The sequence below is a fragment of the Rousettus aegyptiacus genome, unplaced genomic scaffold (assembly GCF_014176215.1).
Source record: "Rousettus aegyptiacus isolate mRouAeg1 unplaced genomic scaffold, mRouAeg1.p scaffold_m13_p_18, whole genome shotgun sequence".
NCBI lineage: Eukaryota > Metazoa > Chordata > Mammalia > Chiroptera > Pteropodidae > Rousettus > Rousettus aegyptiacus.
The window spans coordinates 22,232,518-22,257,199 of record NW_023416293.1 but is presented as its reverse complement, the minus strand read 5'-3'; the positions used below and the strand labels follow the sequence as shown (position 1 = coordinate 22,257,199).

The window sequence follows — 24,682 nt, the reverse complement described above, 5'->3', positions numbered from 1 at the left end:
AGAAGCCTCCCTGACTACCTCTTCTGAAGTAGCATTTTCGTCCTTTATCATATATTCTTGGCATGGAATTTTTCACTTTTTTCCCTATTTTTTTCTTTCTTTACCTCCCTCCCTCTCCTTCTCTCCTTATTTCTCTTCTTATTTTTCTCAAGTAGAACATCAGCTCCTTGTGGGAACTATTTACCTGCAAACTCAGGAAAGTGCTTAGAACATAGTTTGGCTCTCAACATATATTTGCTAAATAAAAAGATGAGAAAATTATAAAGAATATCAAAAAGTTGAGAATTTTCCTGTCTGGTAGCTTGTAGTTTCTCTGTGAATTAGAGGCTTAGTTATTTGTTGAGAGTAAAGGCAGAAATTGTAGGGTGGGCAAGTTGAAAAGAGGGGTATAGGGATATAGGGGTATAGGAGTGGAAGAGAGTGAGGACAAAGAACATAAATAAATTGTTGGGCAACATTTAGTCCCTGAGATACTAAAGATGCAAATGACTGGATAAACGAATGAACAAAAACATATCATTCTGTTGCTACTGTTTCAGGATAGATTCCGGATAAATTTAACTAAGTTTAGTCACATAGTATCTGTGGTAAACAGAATAATAACCACCCCAAAGGTCTCCAAGATCTAATCCCAGAACCTGTGAACATGTTAATTTATGTGCCAAAAGACATTGTGTAGAAGTGAATAACATGTAAGAAATTTGAGATTTGAAGAGTATCCTGGATTATCTACACAGGCTCTATATAGTCACAAAGTTCCTTATTAGTGAAAGAGGGAGGCAGAAGAATGAGAGTCAGAGAAGATGTAAAGACAGAAGCAGAGTTCAGAGTGATAGAGGATGAGGTCACAAGGCAAGAAATGAATGTGGCCTCTAGAAGCTGGGAAAGTCAAGGAAATGAATTTTCCCCTGGAGCCTGAGAAAGAATACAGTTTTGCCCACACCCTGAGTTTAAGACTTTTAGAACTGCATGGTAATACATTTTTCTTGTTTTATGCACTAAGTTTGTGATGATTTATTACAACAGCAAAAAGAAATTAATACACTCACTCCTTTGATTTTATGTACACAGAGTTTCTCAAACTGTACTGTGTAGTCATCCAGGATCTTGTTAAAATGCAGCCTCTAATTCAGTAGGCCTGGGGTGGTGAGATCCGAGATTCTGCACATCTAACAAGCTCCCTGGTAATTCTTATACCATGTGAGAAGGAAGGATATAGAAGTCACTGTCAAGATAAGAGAAAGAAATAGTTGTTGTGGGCATATAACATGTATGTCTTTTGTTTGTATGTTTTCTCAAATTCATATATTACAATTGAATTTTATAAACACAGAAATGTTATAAGGCCAATATTGATACCATTTCCTTTTACTGACAAGGAAAGTGATATTCAGAAAGGGTAAGCAATTGGCCTAAGCTGCAGAGCTGCTCTACTGTATTTGGCTCATGACAGAATCAAGATTAGAGCTCAAGTTCTTCATTTCCAAGATTAGAGCTCAAGTTCTTTTCACTATTACGAAGTTAATGTTTAAAACCAAGATTCAGAAACAACCAATAAATTCAGAAGTCTCAGTGTTACTCAGGGACAAGATGTGCAATGTGCCATTAAAGGACAAACAGTGATTTATGTGGAATTACACGATTTTTCCACTATAAGATTTGACCAAAAATGATAATCACACTTCAAATCATTTCTAATGTACTTGTAACGTGAGGAAAATTGCTTTGATACAGGTATCTTGACAATGAATAAATGTAAATTTGAGGCATTTTGTCACACTCTTCCATCTCTTTCTTAAACTTGGTATTATGTTCAGAATTTACTGAGTACCTACTGTGTGCCAAAGCACATGCCAGGCACTACAGAATCAAATATAAAAATCAAAATAAGGCATTGTCCATGTGGAATTTCACTGTGTGATAGCACAGAGATAAATGTAAAAAAAAAAAAAGCCTATGTTTTGATTTATACAATTGTAGAAGTTTGAAGATTAAAGGAAGTGTTTATTAACTCTAGAAAAAGAGGATGTGAAATTATGAGGGGTTTCTTTTGTTTTGCCTTGAAGGCATTATGCCTTTAAACCTCTAAACTACACTTGTGGATTTAATGCATTTCATTTCCTTTGTAAGTATTTTGATCTAACATACAAAACCTAAGTACTAGATAATTCTTATAAATGTATAAGATAATTTTTATAAATATAGTAACATTTAAGGTCACATAAATGTTCCAGCCCAGGAAGATTTCAACTTAAAATCACAAGTCTAAACCAATTACTCAATCTCACGTTTTAGAGTTATAAAGCTGAAGTTCTAATGGGACAAATTATTTTACACATTAAAAACAAATAAGAAATTTATACATATTCTTAACACAAAGTATTAATACTCTGGTTTTGGTTTTCCTAAACACTTGGAATCTTCCTGAAACCGAGAAGATGCATACCCACTAAAAATGACAGTTACACATGTCAGTGCAGGTTCATTGACTATAAGGTTACCATAGTAAGGGAAGCTATGTGTGTGGGTATAGGGAACACATGAGAACTCCCTATACTTTCTGATTAAGTTTGGTGTGAACCTCAACAACTCTAAAAAATAAGGTCTATTAATTCATTAGAAAGAAAGAAAGAAAGAAAGAAAGAAAGAAAGAAAGAAAGAAAGAAAGAAAGAAAGAAAGAAAGAAAGAAAGAGAGAGTTACCACCTCTGTTAAAAGGAAATTTTGCTTGGTATGATACATTCTTGTGCACAAACCTCTGCTCCATCTATAGAGGCCATGTCAATGACTCCATAATTTCAAGACACAGGTCATGTCACTGCATCCAAGTTATAATCACCTAACTCTTGTAGAACCATGTAGTCCATGCATGTTAATAGCTTGATTGGATTTTCCATAGTTTTATTTTTTAAGATATGTCAATGTTTCTTTACATGTAAAGATCTCTAAGCCTTAATAAAACCCTGTACTATTTCATGTAGTTATTTCATGTTTCATAGGCCCATGCAGCATAGATATCGAAAGTTTATTTCTTTGAATTCTGTGTGTTTCACAAGGTCTTCTCTGACTGGTGGTAGTTAATTTATAAGGTCATTTTAATAACAGTGCTCCCCCAACTCTAAGAGCTTATAGAAGAGATGTAACTAAATAACTAAATATGGTGAAATATTCAAGTACATATAGAAAGAAGCTAAGATAAGACAAAGGCATCAGAAATTGAACTCTTGGTAAAGAGCAGTATCATGTATGTATTTTCAGAGCACCTGATGGCTGAGAAGAGTTTAGAATGTTAAATAGGCCAAAGCTAGGCAACTAATGGAGAAATAAATTCCAATAAGGAATGAGGTTCATCCAAATGGATACAAAATAGTTTGGCCTAGGACAGTGCCTAGAATATTGTGTAGTATTCAATAATCACTTTTTGAGTAAATCAATGAATACATAGTTGTAAATAAATATATTATAAAGTGATTATAGAAGAACATTAGTTTGTAGTACTGGAGTATAAAGTACAAGCAAGGTAGGATTATGAATTTTGACTTATAGTAAAATAAAACCCATTCCACCCCTAAAAATCTCCACCTATTCATCTGCCTTCCCTCTCCTAGAAGCCCAGGCAACTACTGGTCATTTTACTATCCATATAGTTTTTTATTTTTCAGAATGTCATATAGTTTGACTAAGCAATATATCTTTTTCATACAAGCTTCTTTCACCTAGCAATATGTATTTAAAACTCCTCCATGTCTTTTAATGACTTCTTTTTTCCCCCACTGAATTATATTCCATGGTATGGATGTAGCACAGTCTCTGTTTATTTATTCACCTATTGAATTACATCTTTTTTGCTTTCAGTTTTAGGCAATTACGAATTAAGTTGGTATAGACATTTGTAGGGTTTCATTTAAATACAGGTTTTCAAATTAACTGGGTAAATAAGATTACTGAATCATACAATAAGACTACATTTAGCATTTTAGGAAATTGCCAAACTATTTTCTAAAGGACCTATACCATTTGCATTCCCAACCAGCAATGAATAAAAGTACATGCCGCTTTGCATGCTTGCCAACATTTGATGTTGCCAGTGTTTTGGATGTTAACCATTCTAAACGATTTGTGGTGGTACCTGCCTGTTGTTTTAGATTGCAATTCCCTTATGACACATGACAATGAGTATCTTTTCATATGTTTATTTGTCATCTTCATTAGTGAGGTGTCTGTTCAGATCTTTGCCCAATTTTTAATTGGGCTACTGCTTTCCTATTGTTGAGTTTTAAGAGTTCTTTGTATTTTAGATGAAAGTCCTTTATCAGATATGCGTTTCGTAAATATTTTCTCACTATCTGTGGCATGTTTTCTGATTCTCTTAACAGTCTTTCACAGAGTAAACTTTTTAATTTTTAAATTCAATTTATATAAGCTAAGAAAAAAGATCTTCCCCCTTGCCTCTGGCAACCACCAATCTGTTATCTGTATCTGTTAACTTTTATAGATATCTATATATCTATATCTATATCTATATCTATATCTATATCTATATCTATATCTATATCTATATCTCTCTATAGAGAGATGATATTGATATATCATTTTTGAGTAAATGAATGAATACATAAATTATGTATAAATATAGCATAAAGTACTTATAGAAGAATATTAGTTTGGTAGTACTAGCAGGTAAAACACAAAGTGTAAAATATATATAGGTAAATAGCTCAATAGATAGATTCCACATGTAAGAAAGATTATACAGCATTTGTCTTTGACTTATTTCACTTAGCATAATAGCCTTTTTCTAATCTTTTTGATAATAGAAATTCTAATCTTTCTAATCTTTTTAATTATAGTCATTCTAACAGGTATGAGGTGATATCTCATTGTGTCTTTGGTAGTTTCCTAACAATTAATGATACAGAGCACCTTTTCATGTACAAGTTGACCATCTATATGTCTTATTTAGAAAAAAAATGTTTACTCAGACTTTCTGTCCATTCTTTAATCAGATTTATTTCTTTGTTATTGAGTTATATGAGTTCTTTATAATATTTTGGATATTAGTTCTCGATATATATAAATCGTAAATATTTTCTCCCAATCAGTAGCTTGCCTTTTTATTTTGTTGATGGTTTCTTTTGCTCTGCTGAAGTGTTTTATATGTTTGATATGTGCACACTAGTTCATTTTTTAAGCTCTTATTCCTTTTATTTTTTATGTCAGAATCATAAAATCATCAGCAAAACCCATGTCAAGAAGCTTATCACTTATGTTTTCTTCTAGTTTTATGGTTTCAGGTCTTACATTCAAATTTTCAACCCATTTTGAGTTAATTTTTGTGTGTGTGTGTGTGGGGGGATTACATAGTGGTCCAATTTCATTCTTTTGCATGTAGCTATGTAATTTTCCCAACATCACTTATTAAACAGACTATCCTTTTCCCCTTTGTTTAGTCTTCTTTGTCATAAATTAAACAGATTTTAATTTTTTTATTTAAAAAATTTTTAAATAATTTTTTTATGTTTCAATTATAGTTGACATACAATATTTTATTAGTTTGAGATGTACAACATAGTGATTAGATATTTATATGCCTTAAAAAGTAACAACCCTATACAGTTATTACAATATTATTGACTATACTATTTGTGCTATACTTTACATCCTCGTGATTATTTTGTAACTACGAATTTGTACTTCTTAATCCCTTCCCCTTTTCCATCCAGCCTCCAACCTCTCTCCCACCTAACAACCATCAAAATATTCTTTATATTTAGAAACTACATATCTACATACCTATTAACAATTAAATATTTCACAAAATAGAAAATGTTTTTATTTTGCTTGTTTATTTTGTTATTTAGATTCTATATCTAAGTGAAATCATATGGCATATCTTTCTCTGTCTGACTTACCTCCTCAGCACAATACCCTCTAGGTTCATCCATGTTGTTGCAGATGGCAAGATTTCATTTCATTGTGTATATACTACCTCTTCTTTTTCCATTCAGCCACTGATGGACACCCAGTATGTCCCCATATCTTGGCTACTGTAAACAAGGATGGATGAACATTGCAAGGGACATGGATGCACATGTCTCTTGTAGGAAGCATAAGTAAGGGTTTTGTTTTCTTATCCATTCAGACACCTTATCTTTTGACTGGAATACTTAATCAATTTACATTTGAAGTAATTGTTGATAGGCCTGTAGTTATTGCCATTTTATCATTCATATTTTTTATCTTATTATCTTTTTCCTTCTTCTTAAAGAAGTCCTTCCAACATTTCCTGTAATACTGGCTTGGCAACAATGAACTAATTTAGATTTTTCTTGTCTGGGAAGCTCTTTATCTCGATTCTAAATGATAGTTTTGCTGTGTAGAGTAGTCTTGGATGTATATCCTTGCTTTTCATCACTTTGAATATTTCCTGCCTGGCCATTTTGGCCCACAAAGTTTCAGTTGAGAAATCAGCTGACAGCCTTATGAGAGCTCCCTTGTAGGTAGCTAACTGCTTTTAAGATTCCCTCTTTGTATTTAACCTTTGGCATTTTAAGAATGATGTGTCTTGGTGTGGGCATCTTTTGGTTCATCTTGTTTGGGACCCTATGCACTCCCTAGTCTTGTATGTCTATTTCCTTTGCCACGTTAGAGAAGTTTTCCATCATTATTTCTTTAAATAGGTTTTCAATTCCTTGTTCTCTTTGTTCTTCTCTGGTCTCCCTATGGTGTAAATGTTGGTATGCTTGATGTTGTCCCAGAGGCCTCTTAAACTATCCTCATTTTTTTGGATTCTTTTTTCTCGTTGCTGTTCTCATTGGGCGTTTTCTGTTACCTTAAATTCTAAATCGCTGATTTGATTCTCTGCTTCATCTAATCTACTGTTGATACCTTCTAGTGTATTCTTCATTTCAGTTATTGTATTCTTTATTTCTGACTTTTTTATGTCTTCTGTATCAATTTTTATGTTTTTTGTCTTTTTGTTTAAGTTCTGAGTTTATCTACTCTTCCCCTATCTTTACTGAGCATCCTTATACAGGTGTTTTGAACTGTGCATCTAGTAGCTTGCTTGTATCCATTTTGTTTCATTCGTTTTCTGAAGCTCTGCTCCGTTCTTTTGTTTAGGACATATTTCTTTGTCTATTTTGGCTGCCTCTCTGTGTTTGTTTCTATGTATTAGGTAGGGCTGCTATGTCTCCCAATCTTAGTAGAATGTCTAGTAGGTGTCTTCTCTAGTAGATTTTTTTGTGGGGCCCAGTGGTTCAGTCTCCCTGGTCACCTGAGCCAGGTGCTCCAAATGTGTCCCTTCTTTGGTTTATGTTGTCATTGAGCCTTGGTTGCTGTTTGCATGTCAGTGGGAGAAATTGACCCTTGGCCACACTGGTTATGAGGACTGGCTAGTGACTACAGTGGAGGAGTTGTTGCGCAGAAGCTGACCCTATGGACCAAGATTCACTGTAGCAGGGCTATGGTGTTTACCCAATCCTCCCTTTGTTGTTTCGTCCTCAGATGTGGCCCCAAAAGGTGCTTTGGTTCTGTGTGAAGCCAGCCTTGTGGCCTCCTAAGAGGGGCCCTGCCACAGGTCCAATCTAGCTGCTGTCTATGCCCTGGCAAAAGTCACCTGGCATGAGCCACTAAGCATTGTGCAGATGACTGCCACCCTCACTGGACTTGGAGGTGCACTAAGAGGCCAAACCATGAACTGAAGCTGGCTGCTGCTAGTGCCAGGCTTGAGGCTACTCAGCAAGAGATATGGGGCACACTGAGGCCACATGTTACTTAATTTAGGTTTGTGAACCTTTGAGAGATTGTAGGAAAGTTCAAAGAATAGGTCAAGATGGTCCATTTGTTTAGAAAAGCCACTGGAAGAGGCTTGGGTGGGCCCACAAATTGGTATGGCAGGGTCTCAGAAGATCACCAGGATGGGGCGCCCAGTGTTAGCCAGGTTGATAGAGACTCAGATATGGCTGCTGCCTGCGTTCGTGCCAGGAGTGGGGAGGGCTAAGTGAAAGAACAGTGGCCTGTGCCAGAACTTCTGTCTGGGGGAAGCTGCCCCTCCAGCCCTCGCCCTGAAACCAGACAACTCAGTTTCTCCCCATAGGTCATTGGTGCGATTTGAGCTGCTGCTCCAGTGCTGGGGCTCAGAGTGTTTCCATCAGGGGATAAATTTGTGTGCCAGCCCTTTATGACAGGAGTCCCCAACTCCTAGGCCGCAGACCATTACTGGTTCACGGCATATTAGGAAGTGGGCTGCAGAGCAGGAGGCAGCGGCAGGTGAGCAAGTGAAGCTTCATCTGTATTTGCAGCTACTTCTCAGTGCTAGCATCACGACCTCAGCTGCACCTCAGCACTGGTTCCTGGTGCCAAAAAGGTTGGGGACCACTGCTGTAAGAGGAATGCCTAGAACTCTAGCTACCTTTGTCTCACTCAGTAACAATCTCTGCTGATTTTCACATCCAGCTTTTATGAGGAATTTTCTTCCCAGCACTTGAACCAGAGGCTAGTAAGTTTGATATAGGCCTGGGACCCTTCGCTCCTCCAGGAAAACCTCTGCAGCCTGTTCCACATCTGCACCCCTCTACCAGTCTCGAGGTGGCCCCTTTTGTATGTCCTTAGTTGTAAGTCTCCTGTTTAGTTAGACTTCAGGCAATTTTCATTGATGATTGTTTGTTAGGTAGGTTAGTTGTAATTTTGATATGGTCGTGAGAGGAGGCAAGCACAACATTTACCTACCCTGACATCTTGACCGGAAATCTAGTTTTTAATTTAATAAAGTCTCATTTATTGTTTTTCTCTTTCACAGAATGTACTTTTGGGGTTACATCTAAAAACTCATGGCCAAACCCAAGGTCACATAAATTTCCTCATATGTCTTGTTATAGTAGTTTTATAGTATAATATTTAGGTCTATTATTGTGAAATAATAGAAATAACTATAAATACTGATATAGATATATCTGCCCTTGGTTACTGACACAGAGCTTCTAAGATTTTTCTGATTTCCTGAATTATAGAAATGTCTGACACAGAGCTCCTACATCCCTTGGAATTTTCTAGGTGATAGAATATCTTTTTTTTCTAATAAGAGAACTCTTAGAGGGCTCCTGGAATCAGGGGCTTGTTACCAGAAAGACCAAGCCATAACTAGAAGCTTGGAACTTTCAGCACAACCCCTCATTCTCCAGAGAGGGGAGTATGAGCTGGAAATAGAGTTAATGATGGATTATGCCTATGTGATAAAGTCTCCACAAAAATCTCAAAAGCATGAGGTTCAAGAACTTCTGGGTTGGTGAATACATTTACAGTCCAGGATGGCAGTGCACCCCAACTCCACGGGAACAGAAGCTCCTGTTATCAGGGACCTTCTGGACCTCGCTCTATGTATCTCTTCATCGAACTGTTCATCTATATCCTTTATTATGTAGTAAACCTGTCAATGGGTTTCCCTTAGTTGCACGAGATGTTCTAGCACATAATTAAGAAGGGGCTTGTAGGTTAGAAGCCTGATTTATAGCTAGTAGGTCAGAAGCAGAGGTGACAACATGGACTTGCAATTGGCATTTGAAATGGGAAGGCAGGCAGTCTATGTGACTGAGCTTTTAACCTTTGGAGTCTGTGATAACTCTGCCTACTGTCAGAACTGAATTGAATTGTAAGGCACCCAGCTGGTGTTGGAGATTTATTTTGTGTGGAAAACCCACACACCTGGTCAGAAAAGTGTTCAGTGTGAGTAGATTATTCTTTACAATAATCCATTTTGAGTTAATTTTTATCACAAGTATAAGTTCTGTGTCTAGATTCCTAGCTTTTTTAACATAACTGAAAATATCCAAGGTAACATAGCCTCAGGCATAATTTCAAGGAGAAGTTTATGATTTTATTCTTGGGCACGTGTTTGCCCCACAAAGGCCAACATTGCCCTCAGCTAGCTTCCCTTGTGGTACTAAACTGACCTGTAGCATTCCAGGCCTCTTGTTCATCTACCGCAATGTCTAGAGCCTTTGCAAAAGTAATTCCAGCCCTAGTCCTAGATCCATGCTGATCCAACTAGCAGAGGTCATGTGCATATTCTTAAAATAGTATTTCTGTATTGTCACATAACCACTCTAGATACTAGATACCAGGCATGGGTGGAGTCAGAAGCTCATGAGCTTCCCCAGAAGCTCATGAATTTCCACATAGAAACTGGGTGTTTTCTGCAATGCTTGGGAAACGATCACATATACAACTCTAGCAGGAAACTGAAGAGTTAGGGACCTGACCACTTAAGGCCTTAAGTCAAAACTCATGACATAGAGTAATGGATAGGTTTCATACAGGAGTCTTAAATGATTATATTTGCATGTTAGGATTTTATTCTGTGGTCTACCTGGAATGGAATGAAGTTTATATGCCTTCATTAGTGAAGAAGCTGTCACAACATTCAGGGAGAGAGAATCTGAGGACTTTGAGCTTGACTGTGGCTGTGGCCAGGAGGAGAGCTGACTTAAGGAATGTATAAGAATTTAAAAAACAAAAATAAAGCATTTTGAATTACTTTATGGTTTTCTAATTTATAACTGCATAGCTCAGGGTATAAAGGATGAAAGAAAATTAAGTTGGGGGCAGAGGCGGGGAATAGGCGGTGAAGTGTTTTGGACATGTTGGATTTGGAATGTCTTTGAGTCAACCTAGAGAAAATGTTAAGAAGTAGATTTGGGGATGTATTATAGTTAGGCTGAGGGCAGGAAGGCAGTTACCATCATGTTGAGGGTGGAATTAAAAGCAAAGACAGCAGGATTAGAGTAGACTAAACTTTCAATAAAAAATTGAGAGCTAACTTTAATAAAGCCTATATATTATTTCTCCTCTAAGTTAATGTTAGATAAACTAGTTGAGGTTCAATTCTTTAGTGTTGCTAACTCAGTCTCAAACAATTCTCGTTATTTTAATGTCCCAAATTGAAGAACTACTTTATCTTTGAATTTATGTAAACATCTGAATGAGCTGTGCTCCAAATTAACAATTACAGTTAAGATTTTGGTGCCCAGCATAGGAAGACAAGATAAGCAGCACCTTTTCCTAATAGTCTCTGAATAAGGCTTTTCCCTGTATTTATAGAAGTAAAATTTGCCCAATGAGTAAGGCCTCAGAGCTAAATATTAAGTGCATTTGAGGATAATCCATATATCATGAGGTTCATTTTTTAAATACTGCATTAGTTTTCTAATGCTGCTGTAACAAATCACCACATATTTAGCTTCAAATAACATGCGTGGAAACTCCATACTGTTTTCCACAGTGTGTGCACCAGTTTACATTACCACCAGCAGTATACAGGGTTCCCTTCCTTCCACATCCTCTCCAATACTTGTTATTTCTTGTCTTATTTGATAATAGCCATTCTAACTGGCATGAGGTGATGTCTCATTGTGGTTTTGATTAGCATTTCCCTTATGGCTAGTGATGCTGAGCATTTTTTCATATATCTGTCAGCTGTGTATGTGTCTTCCTTGGGAAAGTGTTTATCCATGTCCTCCAACCATTTTTAATCAGATTGATTTTTTTTTATTGTTGAGCTGTATGAATTCTTTATACATTTTGGATATGAGCCCCTTAATGGAAGTAATAATTTGCAAATATATTCTCTCATTTCATTGGTTGCCTTTTTGTTTTGTTGATGGTTTCTTTTGCTGTGCAAAAGTTTTTTAGTTTAATGTAGTCCCATTCATTTATTTTCGCTTATACATCTCTTGCTTTTGCAGTCAAGTGCATAAAATCTCCAAGACCCGGGTCCATAAGTTTAGTGCTGATGTTTTCTCCTATGTATTTTATTGTTTCAGGTCTTATATTTATATCTTTAATCCATTTTTGAGTTAATTTTTGTGTATGGTGTCAAATAGCAGTCTTTCATTCTTTTGCATGTGACTTTCACATTTCCTTAGCACCATTTATTAAAAAGGCTTTCTTTTCTCCATTTTTTGTTTTTGGCTACTTTTTGAAAATTAGTTGCCCATATACATATGGATTTATTTCTGTGCTCTCAGCTCTGCTTCATTGGTCTGTGTGTCTGCTTTTCTGCCAATATCATACTGTTTTGATCTGTAGTTTTGTAGTACAGTTTGAAGTCAGGGAGTGTAATACCTCTGGCTTTGTTCTTTTATCTCAAATTGCTTTGGCTATTCATGGTCTTTCTTTAAAAAATTCCATTGAGATTTTAATGGGGATTGCATTAAACCTGTATATTGTTCTGGGTAATATGGCCATTTTAACTATGTTGATTCTTCTAATCCATGAACAAGGAGTATCTTTCCGCTTCTTTGTCATCTTCATTTTCTTTCAACAATGTTTTCAATGTATAGGTTCTTTACATCCTTTATTAAATGTGTTCCTAGGTAATTTATTCTTTTTGTTACAACTGCAAATAATTTTTTTCATTTCTTGTTCTGATATTTCATTGTTAGTATATAGAAACATAATGGACTTTTGCACATTGATTTTGTATCCTGAGAATTTACTGTACTTGTTTATTGTTTATAATTTTTTTGGGATGAAATCTTTAGGGTGTTCTATATATAGAATCATGTAATCTGCAAAAGGTGACATTTTTACTTTTTCATTCCCAATTTGGATGCCTTTATTATTTTTTCTTGCTCAATTGCTCTGGCTAGGACTTTCAAGTACTATCTATGTTGAATTACAGTGGTGAGAATGAGTATCTTTGTCTTGTTCCTAATCTTAAAGGAAAAGTTTTTGGTTTTTCACCATTGAATATGATATTAGCTGAGGGTTTGTCATGTATGGCCTTTACTATGTTGAAGTACTTTCATCTATATCCATTTTATTGCATATTTTAATCATAGGCAGATGTTTTATTTTGTCAGATGCATTTTCTACATCTATTGATATAATCATACAATTTTTATCCTTTAATTTCTTAATGTGGTTACCACAACAAATTTGTATATGTTGAATCATCCTTGCACCCCATCATGTATTCTCTTTTTAATGTATTCTTGTATTTGATTTGTTCATATTTTCTTTAGGATTTTTGCATTTATATTTGTCAGAAATTGGTCTGTAATTTTCTTTTTTGTTGTCCTTCCCAGTTTTGGGTATCAGGATAATGTTGGCTTTATAAAAATAGTTAGGAAATATTACCTCTTTTTAAATTTTTTTGGAAGAGTTTGAGAAGGGCATTAAATCTTCTTTGAATATTTGCTGGGCATCACCATTACAACCCTAGTTTCTCAGTCTCAGGGCATCACTCCTGTGATGAGATGTAACTGGCTGTTGGTCTCCCAGCCTGCATGTTTCCAGCGCCCACTTCTGTAGTCAGAAGCTCCCAGCAGAGTCACACTGAGTTGACTAAGCTGATTCTACCAGGCTGTGCCACTATGGGCGGGGAAGGGTGGGGAAAGTGGCTTCACAGGTCTGTAACTCTGCTTTTTCTAGTAGGTTTAGCCATAATGAATACAGACCACTTAGGATGGAAAGTTTTCTCAGCCCTTTCTTGATATGCCAAGTGAAGATTTTACTGCTGGGTGGGCTATAGAAGGACGAGGTGGGTGTGTTCCTGCCTCTATGGAATCCTTTGTCTGGTGATGGCAGGTTGTAGAACACTGCCACCTTTTGCATCAATTCTCTGCTCCTGACCTTGGGCTCAGGCTCAATGTGTGCCAATCATCCAGGTCTGATTGCTGTCTCTGTGCTTGTGGTTTGACCACTGTGTGCTGCATTCTGATCTTTCTCTGCTATTACCACTGTGAGCACCAGACCGCATCTGCAGCTGCATCTCTGTATTCCTCCCACCCCACTCTGTTCCCCTTTGTTTGCTCTGATATGCCCACCTTCAGATGTCTCTATCCATGGCTTTCTCATACATGGTTTGTATGTTGAGCAGGAAATCCTTTGTTGAATTATAGCTGTCCAAGTTGTAACTTTTAGGAGAGAGACCAGAGGGTCTTCTCGCATCACCATGCTCTTGATGTCACCTCTAAAACTATTAAATTTTACTATTAGATCATTAAAATGTATTCTAGCCCATAAAACGTATTCTGTGGAACCTCCCAAACATAGAAAGATCTGTAATATCAGGATGGACGCATGTCTATTTTTTGTTCTATTTGGGAATTCTTGGATAAGCGTCTTTTTCCCTAAAGTGAACTCAAAGCTCAGTCAGTATGAATCGTCTGGTTTGGAGTCCTGAATACACTCATTCGGGACTTAGTCTTTCCTAACTTATATCTCTGAGATCATGGTGGATGAAATCCAGCATTTAGGGGCAGCAAAACCCTGAACCAATCAGAAAAACATTCACCCCTTGGCAAGTGTTTAAGGGTGGCATACCATCACTTGGCTCATACCCTACCTACATAAATAATCACAGAGATCATCTAGTTCTTAAAAGATAGTAAATAATTAATACTCCATTCTGTTATATTTAAAACAGGTGATAAGTGGAAATATAAAATATTGAGACTTCCCAGAAACTTAGATGCTGTAAATGAAAGGTCATACATTCTGAAGCATGAAACTACTTTATCAGTTGTTTTTACCAATAAACTACTTGGCTTCCTAATGTTGATTCACACATTTTCCTCTACCCAAATACTTTTCTGACACTTTGCTTGCTTGCATCTCTCTTATCTCAGGATGCTGAAGGAACTTCCAAAGAAAAGAGAATAAAAGTGATTGTCAGAGGCTTAGGCACATTTCTCTGGACTTCTTTGAGGTAGCCACCATGATGAGACAGATCTCCTACAAACACATCATACATCTCTAGGGCAACCATGTCCTAGAGACATGGTGGAAGGGTCTGTGGAGGGAGAGCCCCGTGGATCTCTTCATGTTCTGGAAAAGCAATTTCCTCACCACACCACGGGAGTTCAAAGTTGCTAAGCAGCTGGCCAGCACCCTGAGTTACTTGGAGGTTAAAGACCTGGCCCGTGGAAATGTGTGCGTGAAAAAAGTCCTCTTGGCCTGCGAGTGTTTTGACAGCAAGTGCAGCCCATTCATGAAGCTCAGAGACCCTGGCATCCCTATCAAGAATGTACAGAACGAATCCCATGGATTGCTCCCAAGCGTGTTGAAGATCCCAAGAACCTAGCATGACCATTGATAAAGTGTTGCTTTGGAACTACACTCTTGGAAATCTGCTATAGTGGTGAGATCCGCCTGAAAGACAAGACACTGATAGAGAAAGATTCTAAGAAAGCTGGTGCAGGCCAGCGACACCGTGTCGTAAGGAGCTGGCTGACCTTATGTCTTGCTGCATGAACTATGATCCCAATAAGAGACACTTTTTTAAACCCTCATGAGAGACATCAGTAAACTGGAAGAGCAGAATCCAGACAGCATTTCAGAAGAAAAGCCAGTAACTGAGGTAGATCTCACATATTTTGAAAAACCGTTCTTAAAGAGGATCAGTGACTTGGGAGAGGGCCACTTTGAGAAAGTTGACCTCTGCAGGTATGACCCTGAAGGGAACAATACGGCAGAGTGGTGGCTGGCTGTCAGATCACATAGTGGGTCTGAAGAAGGAAATCCAAATCTTAAGGAACCTCCATCGTGAGAACATTGTGAAGTACAGAAGCATCTGCACAGAAGACAGAGGAAATGATATTAAGCTCAGCATGGGATTTCTGCCTTCTGAAGTCTTAGGGAATACCTTCCAAAGAATAAGAACAAAATTGACTTCAAACAGTAGTTAAAATATGCTGTTCAGATTTGTATGGGGATGCACTATTTGGTTTCATGACAGTATGTTCACGGAGACTTAATAGTAAAAAATGTCCTTGTTGAGAGTGAACACCAAGTGAAAATTGGAGACTTTGGTTTAACCAAAGCAGTTGAAACCAGTAAGGAGGACTATACAGTCAAGTTTGCTCAAGAGAGTGTTGTGTTTTGGTATGCTCCAGAATGTTCGATTCGGTGTGAATTTTACATCACCTCTGAAGTCTGGTCTTTCCGAGTGACTCCTCATGATGTGTTTACTTACTGTGATTCAGATTCCAGTCATGAAAACGGTAGGCTTCATTCATGGCCGGATGACAGTAACAAAGCTTGTGAATTCTTTAGAAGAAGGAAAATGTTTGCTTTGTCCACCTAACGGTCCTGATGAGATTTATCATCTTATGAGAAAATGCTGGGAATTCTAACCACTTAATTGAACAAACTTTCAGAAACTTATTGAAGCACTTTTAAAATAAGAAGAAATGAATAACATTTAAATTCCACTGTGTATCAGGTCCTCCTTACCTTGATAAATACCTAAGCCATTTTAAAAAATTTTAATGGAAACAAGTTATTTTCTGGAATATGCACAGATAAACTAATGTCTATTAGGAAAAACACATGTACGCATGCTATTTGTGGTTTCTTGACTTAATAAAAATACTGTGTTTGGCCTAATTTTTGTGAGCAGTTCTTAGTTCGATAGTTAAGGCAGAGAAAGGGTTACTAAAACCTATTACTTTCTGAAATATAGTTTCCTCTCTTCTGTCCAGATTTTTACTAGAATCTCTTCTCACGGTTCTTCCTGTTTTATGAATTCTTTACTGCAGTGGTGGCCAGCTCTGTCAAGAGAAGGAACTTTCCCTTATTAAAACTCTATTAAACTGGTTTAAAAAGGTTTAAATGTGTCTATTAGACTGGTTTAAATGTGTCTAATGTGTCTATTAGACTGGTTTAAAAAGGTTTGTAGCATTTCCCCCACGATGTGTTAAATAAGAAATGTTATGCTTGTTTATGAAAACATATAGTGCTGTAGTACTTACATGGCATTTTAAGTCTGTCAAAATACACAACACTGTTTTAAACAATAATACAATTTGTGACAGCCTTTGAAGATGCTCTGAGTTGCTCAATAAGCTCTGGAAAATGAAGGCGAAGGCGGCATTGTCTAGAAAGAGCAGCCATTCACCGTATGTGGCTATTGAGCAATTGCAATGTGACCAGTCTGAACAGAGATGTTGCTGTTATTATAAAATTCACACTAGATCTCAAAGACTTAGTATGTAAAAAGAGAATGTAAAATATCTTCTCGATTTTCTTTACTGGTTAAAATATTTGGGCGAAATATATTCTTAATATTAATTTTGTCTTTACCTCTTAATGTTTCTATTAGAAAACTTAAAATCATGTGATGAAGCTCGCATTACATTTCTACTGGAGAGTGCTGCTCTAAGGATAAGGATTAGCATCCTCAAAGTAAATTTCTTATTGGCTTTTCGTTGCTTCTTGCCATGATGCACTTGAACAAGGTATATTATGGGCTGAGACACAGTGGGCTTTTTTTTTTTTAAAGTATTTTATTTTATTATTAATTTCAAGTATACAGCTCATTGGTTATATAGTTTATGAAATGATCCCCTGATTACTCTGTCACCCATCTGGCTCTCCACCTAGCCATTACATTATTGCTGACTACGTTCCCTATGCCATGCTCCCCATCCCCTTGTCCATCTCTCAGCTACTAATTTGTACTTCCTCATCCCTTCATCCCTTTCTCCCAGTCCCCCATTTTCCCCCCTCTGGCTGTTACTAGATCGTCCTCTGTATTTGTGAGTCTGTTTCGATTAGTTTGTTCTTTTTGTTCCCTCGATTCCACATATAAGTGAAATCATATGGTATTTATCTTTCTCTGTTCGACTTATTTTGCTTAGCATAATAAACTCTAGGTCCATCTGTGTCATTGAAAATGGTAGGATTTCACTTTTTTTTATTCAAAGACAACCAAACACTAATATATAAAGATCCATGCACCCCTATATTCATGGCAGTGCTATTTACAATAGTCAAGATATGGAAGCAATCTAAATGCCTATCAATAGATATCGAATAAAGAAGGTATGATTCATATATACAATGGAATATTACTCAGCCATAAAAAAATGAAATCCTACGGTGGGCTTTTTATAGATAATTCTGAATGGTTGGCAACTTACTTAAGAGTCCCTGCATTGTTCCCTTCAAGTATGCCAAACTCAAAAGGAGTCTGGAAGCTTTGGCTAGAAACAAATGATAAAGACTTATCCAAAGGTCTTAGAGTTTGATAACTGGAGACATTGCTAGGTAAAAACCCATAGTGTTCTGGAAAAGAAAGAAAAATTAAGAGTTGTTATAGTAAAAAGTGCATTCTTACGAATAATCAGTCCTGTCTTCTTTATTCTAGGATTGGCCCAGGATGATTATCAGTCAGATGTCAGGTGCTCTGGATGGTGAATGAAAGTTGGGCTGAAAGATGGTCATCAGGAGGTTTGGTGACATTCAGTGGTCTAATAGCTGTTAGGTGGTCTGGAAATGTGAGTCCTTTGGGGGTAATCAGAGGGTTATTTGGAGGCCAGGTGTGTGTCCAGGTGTTGACGCATAGTGAACATATATATCCAGGCACTGATGCAGGACCAGAAAGTTCAAAAGTTTAAGTTCCCAGATTTGTTAGGGCAATTGTTTCCTTATGCCTAAAATTTCATAATGTTAATTATTTTAGCAGCCTCATTAAAGTGACTCCATTTTATAAAGTGACTCCATTTTATAAAATCTTCACTCTTTCCTCAAGTAGAAAAGCCAACTTCATTTACAAAGGATACATCTAGAGATTCAACATCAGAACTCTTTAGCTTTGTAGGAGATTCCTTGTGACACAACAAAATTAATGCTTTCATTTCTTCATTTGTTTCTCAGTCATGGATAATTCAAAAACTTTTTGGCTAATATGTGTTGAAAGCTAATGTGTCCCTACATATCTAAGAAGGAAGTTTATGTTCCATTTGTGTGGGGGAGGAACATATATCACTTAGAATCTTTACCTTTAACTCTCCTCTAATAAAGAAAAGAATTTATGGTGCATACTATATTGCTTGGGGAAGTAATATTTGACTTTTTCTCTATCTCATAAATAATTTATTTCCAAGTGCTGCACTGGTAAGAAAATAAAAGATGATGTTAAAAATTGAACTTATTTGTGCTGTACATAGATATCTGTATAAACAGAGCTCTAGGAATTCTGTCCTGGTTAACACAAAATTTCTGATAAGAAATGTTATTAAGTGTGCGGAGAATTATAATATTTATACAGATTCATTTTACAGAGTATGAATGTCCCAGAGAAAAGTTAATCCCCCATGTAAAATATTTGGTACGATCGAGCGTTTAAAACCTTATTTGTGTTGTTAGGTTCTGCTTTTCAGTTTCTGATTTGGCTTGATTAAATGAGAAATGTGATTTCGAAAGACTGTTCTTTCACTCATTCAGTAAACATTGGTTGACTGTCAGCTCTGGTATGAGGCTTCATGTAAAGCAGGTATCTCAACCATAGCATTATTGACCTCTTGGGCTGGATCATTCTTAGTTGGGATGGAGACTGTCTTATACATGATGTTTAGCAGCATTTTGATGATATGTAACCTGGTGCCAATAACATCCCCCCTCCCTTTGTGATAATGAAAAATGTCTCCAGACAGTGCCAAATTCCCCCTGGGGAGCAGAATCATCACCTCAGTTGAGGCATCGATGATAATGTGAGAAAACAGATGGGAGTCGGAGGTGGAGGTAAGAGGGAGGCAAGAGAATGGCAGTTGGGATGAGAAATATGAGTGGATTTCAGAGACATTAAGGAGGAAGAATATAGAAGCCTCTGTGACTGGTAAAATGTGGGGGCTGTGGTGGGGGGATGGGTCAGCAACAAGTCTGGCTTGGGCAACTGGAGAAATTGTGGTACTTTTACTGAATGGAAAAATAAAGGAGGATGAGATGTGCAAGAGAAGATGAGTTTTATTTCAGACACATAGGTTTGAGTGGGGGTGATGGTAGAAGTATTCTCCAAGAAGTGAGTTTCAGGGTCTGGCATGGAGATGCGAAATCAGGACTGAGAGGTGGATTTGGGAGGCAGACTTAGTAGTTGATGTTAGGCAGAGATGTCTGTTAAGGGAAAATTGTTCACCTGCTGGAAAAAAAGATGAACTGAATAAGTAAAATGCAATCTGATTGTTTGGTTGGAGATTCTCAAACATTCCACCAAGGTAAGCAGAGAGAAAACTAAAAGAACAAGTAACATAAACGTTTCAGTATTGAGAGAGATTGAATTGAGAGAGTAATGGAGGAGGACAGCTGAAAGATGAGAGAAAAAGAAAGGACATGTAATTCAGACAAACGGGTAGATAAAAATGGAGAGAGGAAGATTGCTTATTCATTTAGTGTTTATTGAGTGTCATTAACCATTGCATGATTTTAATTTCAAAGAATCTGGAAAATTCACTCATTCCTGCAACCCAACATTTTAGTATGAACAATTTTGAACATACAAAAAGTTGAAAAAATATTTATAGCAACACCCAAATAGCCATCACTTAAATTGTACTATTAAGATTTTACTATAAATTGCTATGTTGTGAATCCATCGATAGTATCTATCATTAAGGCATCTTATTTATTCGATGCATTTTAGAGCAAGATGCAGAGATCAGTACATTTATTCCAACTATATCCATTTATACATATTACGAACCAGAGTTCAATATTTGTTTAAATTTTTTCAATCCACTTTTAAAATATTATTTTTAAAGTTCATATTGAATTCCCTCTGTAGGCACTTAGTATGTGGCTGGGCACAATCCAGATCTGTAATTATTTGTTAAACATGTTTTTCGCAGTGTGATATTCTTTCCTGATTAAATGGAGTTAAGCTTAAGCCACATTCCAGGCATTTGGGGATTACTAAATACCAAGGGATTCTTTGCAGGTTGCCTTTATGATGCTCTCCCTCATCAGTCCATGAAAGAGTAAACTATGTAGTGTTGTTTGTTATAAAGAATTTGGATCTAAATTTATAGGTTTAAGTATTGTTTTTGATGATATGTGACCTGGGACAAATCTCTTAATCTGAGCTTATTCATTATTTACATTGGGTTGAGAGTATCTACCTACATTTGATTAGCACACATATGGGTTTCAAATAGACTTTTGCATATAATAGAACTTTGTCAACTGTAGCCTACTACATAACCGTCATCTATTATTTCACATTCAAAGGAGGTAAAAAAAGCAGCAGTCTTCTCTCAAGATCTCCTTCCCTCTCTTCTTCCTCCCTCCCTCCTTGCCTTCCTTTTTCTCTTCTTTTGTCTTCAGAATTTGTAGGATATATCAGAGAAGAAAATAGTAAGGAAACAAATAGTTCAGAATTAAAGGTGTCCTGTTAAAGAAAGAGCAAAAATCAAGATTCACGGTATCTCAGTACTCAAAGAAGCATAAAATTCTAATAGCCTCAGGCAAATTCTACCCTCTGAAGAGCCTACAATCTAGAAGAGCAGTCTTGTGGAAGAGGTGAAATGAAGGCTTTTCAAACACTCCAGAATTGCTCTAAGACTGGAATATTACCCTGGCCGAGTTATTAATGTTGATTTCTCAAAAAAAAAAAAAAAAAAAAAAAAAGACAACTGGCCACCTACCCTTATGTGATCATCTATTTTAAAGAAAACTATTAGATAACAGAAAAGTAATTATTGCTATATAACGCTTTTATATCAAGGACTTATAGGACCAGTTTTTTTTTTTTTTAATTTTGACAAAAAGGGTTAAGGAAGGAGGTTTAAAATGTTGGTTTGCAATATGCAAACATTTACTTGCTGCATTTAAATTGCATCATAGGTAGTTCTTTTTCCTTCTTTGTGCTTACTTGAAAAATATTGACATGTTGGATAGTTGTTACCTAATTTCAGAGTGGCTAACAATGGACTTCTAACTAAATTACTTGGAACACTGTTGATTAATGTCACTTTAATTTTATTTTATTTACTACATGGAGCTTTTTAAAGTACCGATGATTTTTTAAAATGCTTTTTTAAAATCTGGGAAACTAAATTTCCTAAATAATTAAAATAACGACAAGATTAACAACGAGGGAAAATTTAATATTAATACTGAAGCCAGAATGTTAACAAACTCCATTACAGTGAACTGTTGCAAACTTTTAAAATAAAAACAAGGACAAAATTTGCTTTCAAGGGTCTGCTTGAGAAAGTGGTGGTTTTTGCCTAACATCTACTTTCACATGTTTGTGCCAAGGGCGCTTCCTTTTTGTCTTTTTCCTTTTTACGGGCAGCAACAATAGAGAAATGTTTAATATTGATGAGTTTGACCTCCTGGGACTTATAGGACATGCGCCCTTTTAAAATACAAATTATGTTTGATTTATATGGTAAACACAGAATTTTGGAGATTAGCATTTTAATCAACTCTAATCTCTCATTTATTTTTCCTGATTACGCCACTTACCCATTATGTTAAAAAAAAGAAAAAAATAAGAAAAAACCTTTTGAAATGATAGTCGTTTTCCCACTGAGATGTAAGGTTTGCATGAAATATAAAAGCAGCACTATGAGTAGTAACTTTTCCTAAGCCATATGCTCAAAAATAGCAGCGTTCAAGATGATTAATTACTAAGGAAAGGAACACTCCATTCATCCAACAACTATTTATTGAAGAGCCGTGCTTACGAAGGCAGGTTGGGGAGTGTCTGTGGTTTAGCACCTCTAAACTGAAATTTGGCTTTTTTTTTTCTTTCCTGTTTATACTTATTAACTTTTCTTGTGGCAGGTCCCGGAGCTTTGAAATTCTCTGTGCATCTTCCAGCAGACGAGCTCTTCGGGACGGTACGATGCATTGAGTTCGCACAGCGATTACAGTCGCGGAGACGCAGGAAACACTTTTTCGCGCTCGCGGGGCGTGGGCCAGCAGCAGCAGCAGCGGCGGGCTGCGAGCCAGGCCCTGCCTGCGTTCCGCGCAGCCATTGGCTGGCGCCGCGCGCTGCACTGAGCATGTTCGCGCCCCGCGGGCCCCGGGCTGCAGTCGCAGCCGCAACCACCGCGCATTGTGCAAAGAGGCGGCGGATGAGAGCGGGGCTACTCGGGCTCGCGTTGGCCTCCCCTCCTACGGCTTGCCGGCCCGCCTGACTGGCCAGGAGCCTCCTCCCGCCCGGGCCTGGGGCCCAGGAGGGCCGGGATGGCCTGAGTGTCCGGGGGCGCGGCGTTGCAGCAGCTGCAGTGCAACATGGGGAACCAGGATGGGAAGCTGAAGAGGAGCGCAGGTGATGCCTCCCACGAAGGCGGCGGCGGCAGCGCGGAGGATGCTGTTGGGCCCAGAGATGTTGAAGCCACAAAGAAGGGGAGCGGGGGCAAGAAGGCTCCCGGCAAACACAGCAAGGGGGGAGGCGGCGGCGGCGGCGCTGAGCCCGGCAAGAAGAAGAGCAAGTCGGACTCCAGAGCCTCGGTGTTTTCCAACCTTAGGATCAGGAAGAACCTGTCCAAGGGGAAAGGTGCTGCCGGCTCCCGCGAAAATATGCTGGACTCCCAGGCCCTGCAGACAGGGGAGCTGGACAGCGCTCCCTCCCTGGTCACCAAGACCCCGGACCTCAGCCTCTCAGCAGACGAAACGGGCCTATCGGATACCGAGTGTGCGGACCCTTTTGAGGCGACCCGTCCAAGTGGCCCCGCGCTGGCGGAGACAAAGGTCAGGGGCCCAGCGGCCTCTGAGGATTTGGAAGCTGTGGTAGGGACTCAGGATGGACAAAGGACCAGTTCGGGCTCAGACACAGACATCTATAGCTTTCATTCGGCCACGGAGCAAGAGGATTTGCTCTCAGACATCCAGCAGGCGATACGCCTGCAGCAGCAGCAGCACCTCCTCCAGGGCTCCGAGCTGCCTGCAGTGTCCCCCACCGCCGCCTCCCCACAGCCCGGGGCCTTCCTGGGCCTGGACCGATTCCTGCTGGAGCCGAGCAGCGCGGCTGGAGAGGCCCGGGGCAGTCCGGACACGGAGCAAGCGCTGTCTGCGCTCTCTGACCTGCGCGAGAGCCTGGCCGCCGAGCCCCTGGTGCCTGAGCAACCGCCGCCCCCCTGCGGCCGCCGAGCCTCGGAGGCGCCGGACCTGCGGGTAGCACAGCCCACGGCCTCAGACTCGCCGTCGTCCACTGCCTTCCTGTTTCCCGAGGTCGGACCCGGGGAGGGCGCGGCCGAAGTCCCCGTGCGAGAGGCTGGCGACACGGATGAGGAAGGCGAGGAGGATGCTTTTGAGGATGCTCCCCGAAGCTCTCCGGGGGAGGAGTGGGGCCTGGAGGTGGGAGAGGCCGCGCAGGGGCTGTGGGGAGAGCCCGCAGAGGGGGCGCCAGGGCCCGGCGCTCCCACGGGCGCCTCGCTGCCCGGCAGCCCGGCGCCCAGCCCACGCTGCTTCAAGCCCTATCCGCTCATCGCCCCTTGCTACGTCAAGACCACCACCCGGCAGCTCAGCTCGCCCAATCACTCCCCATCTCAGTCCCCCAGCCAGAGCCCCAGGATTAAGAGGCGGCCGGAGTCATCCCTGAGCCGGGGACCCAGAGCTGCCTTCGCATCCGCGGCCGCCCCGGCCAAGAAGCACCGAGCCGAGGGCGTCCTCGCCGGTGGCCTCAGCCGCTCTGCGGACTGGACGGAGGAGCTGGACGCGCGCACCCCACGGGCGGGAGGCTCTACACACCCGCTGGAGCGCGGGGCGGCTGCGGACCATGGGGCGCCTCGGGCGCTGGCAGCTACGGCGTCTGGGGTGCCGGCGGCAACCGACGGCTTCCAGAACGTGTTCACAGGTGAGGTCTCTGTCGCTGGGGCACCAGGTCGCAGGTCGCCTGCCAATCAGGGCCTTCCTCTGCTACCCACCCTCCCGGGCTCGGAAAAGCCAGGTCT

At 39.2% G+C, this 24,682-nt stretch overlaps 1 protein-coding gene and 1 pseudogene across 6 annotated transcripts in view; both read left to right on the top strand.

Moving 5' to 3' along the window:
• The first annotated feature begins 14,629 nt into the window (after positions 1-14,629).
• LOC107502551 lies at positions 14,630-16,186 on the top strand (annotated as a pseudogene).
• Positions 16,187-22,818: 6,632 nt separating this feature from the next.
• FMN2 (formin 2) overlaps positions 22,819-24,682 on the top strand; it is a 371,091-nt gene continuing 369,227 nt past the window's right edge. For all 6 annotated transcript variants that reach the window (XR_004955481.1, XM_036235636.1, XM_016129861.2 and 3 more), the window contains exon 1: positions 22,819-24,585. Coding sequence is in view for 5 of the 6 variants with exons in the window: in XM_036235636.1 (XP_036091529.1) it covers positions 23,022-24,585 (1,564 nt within the window). In the remaining variant the exon portion in view is untranslated. The remainder of the gene's footprint in view (positions 24,586-24,682) is intronic.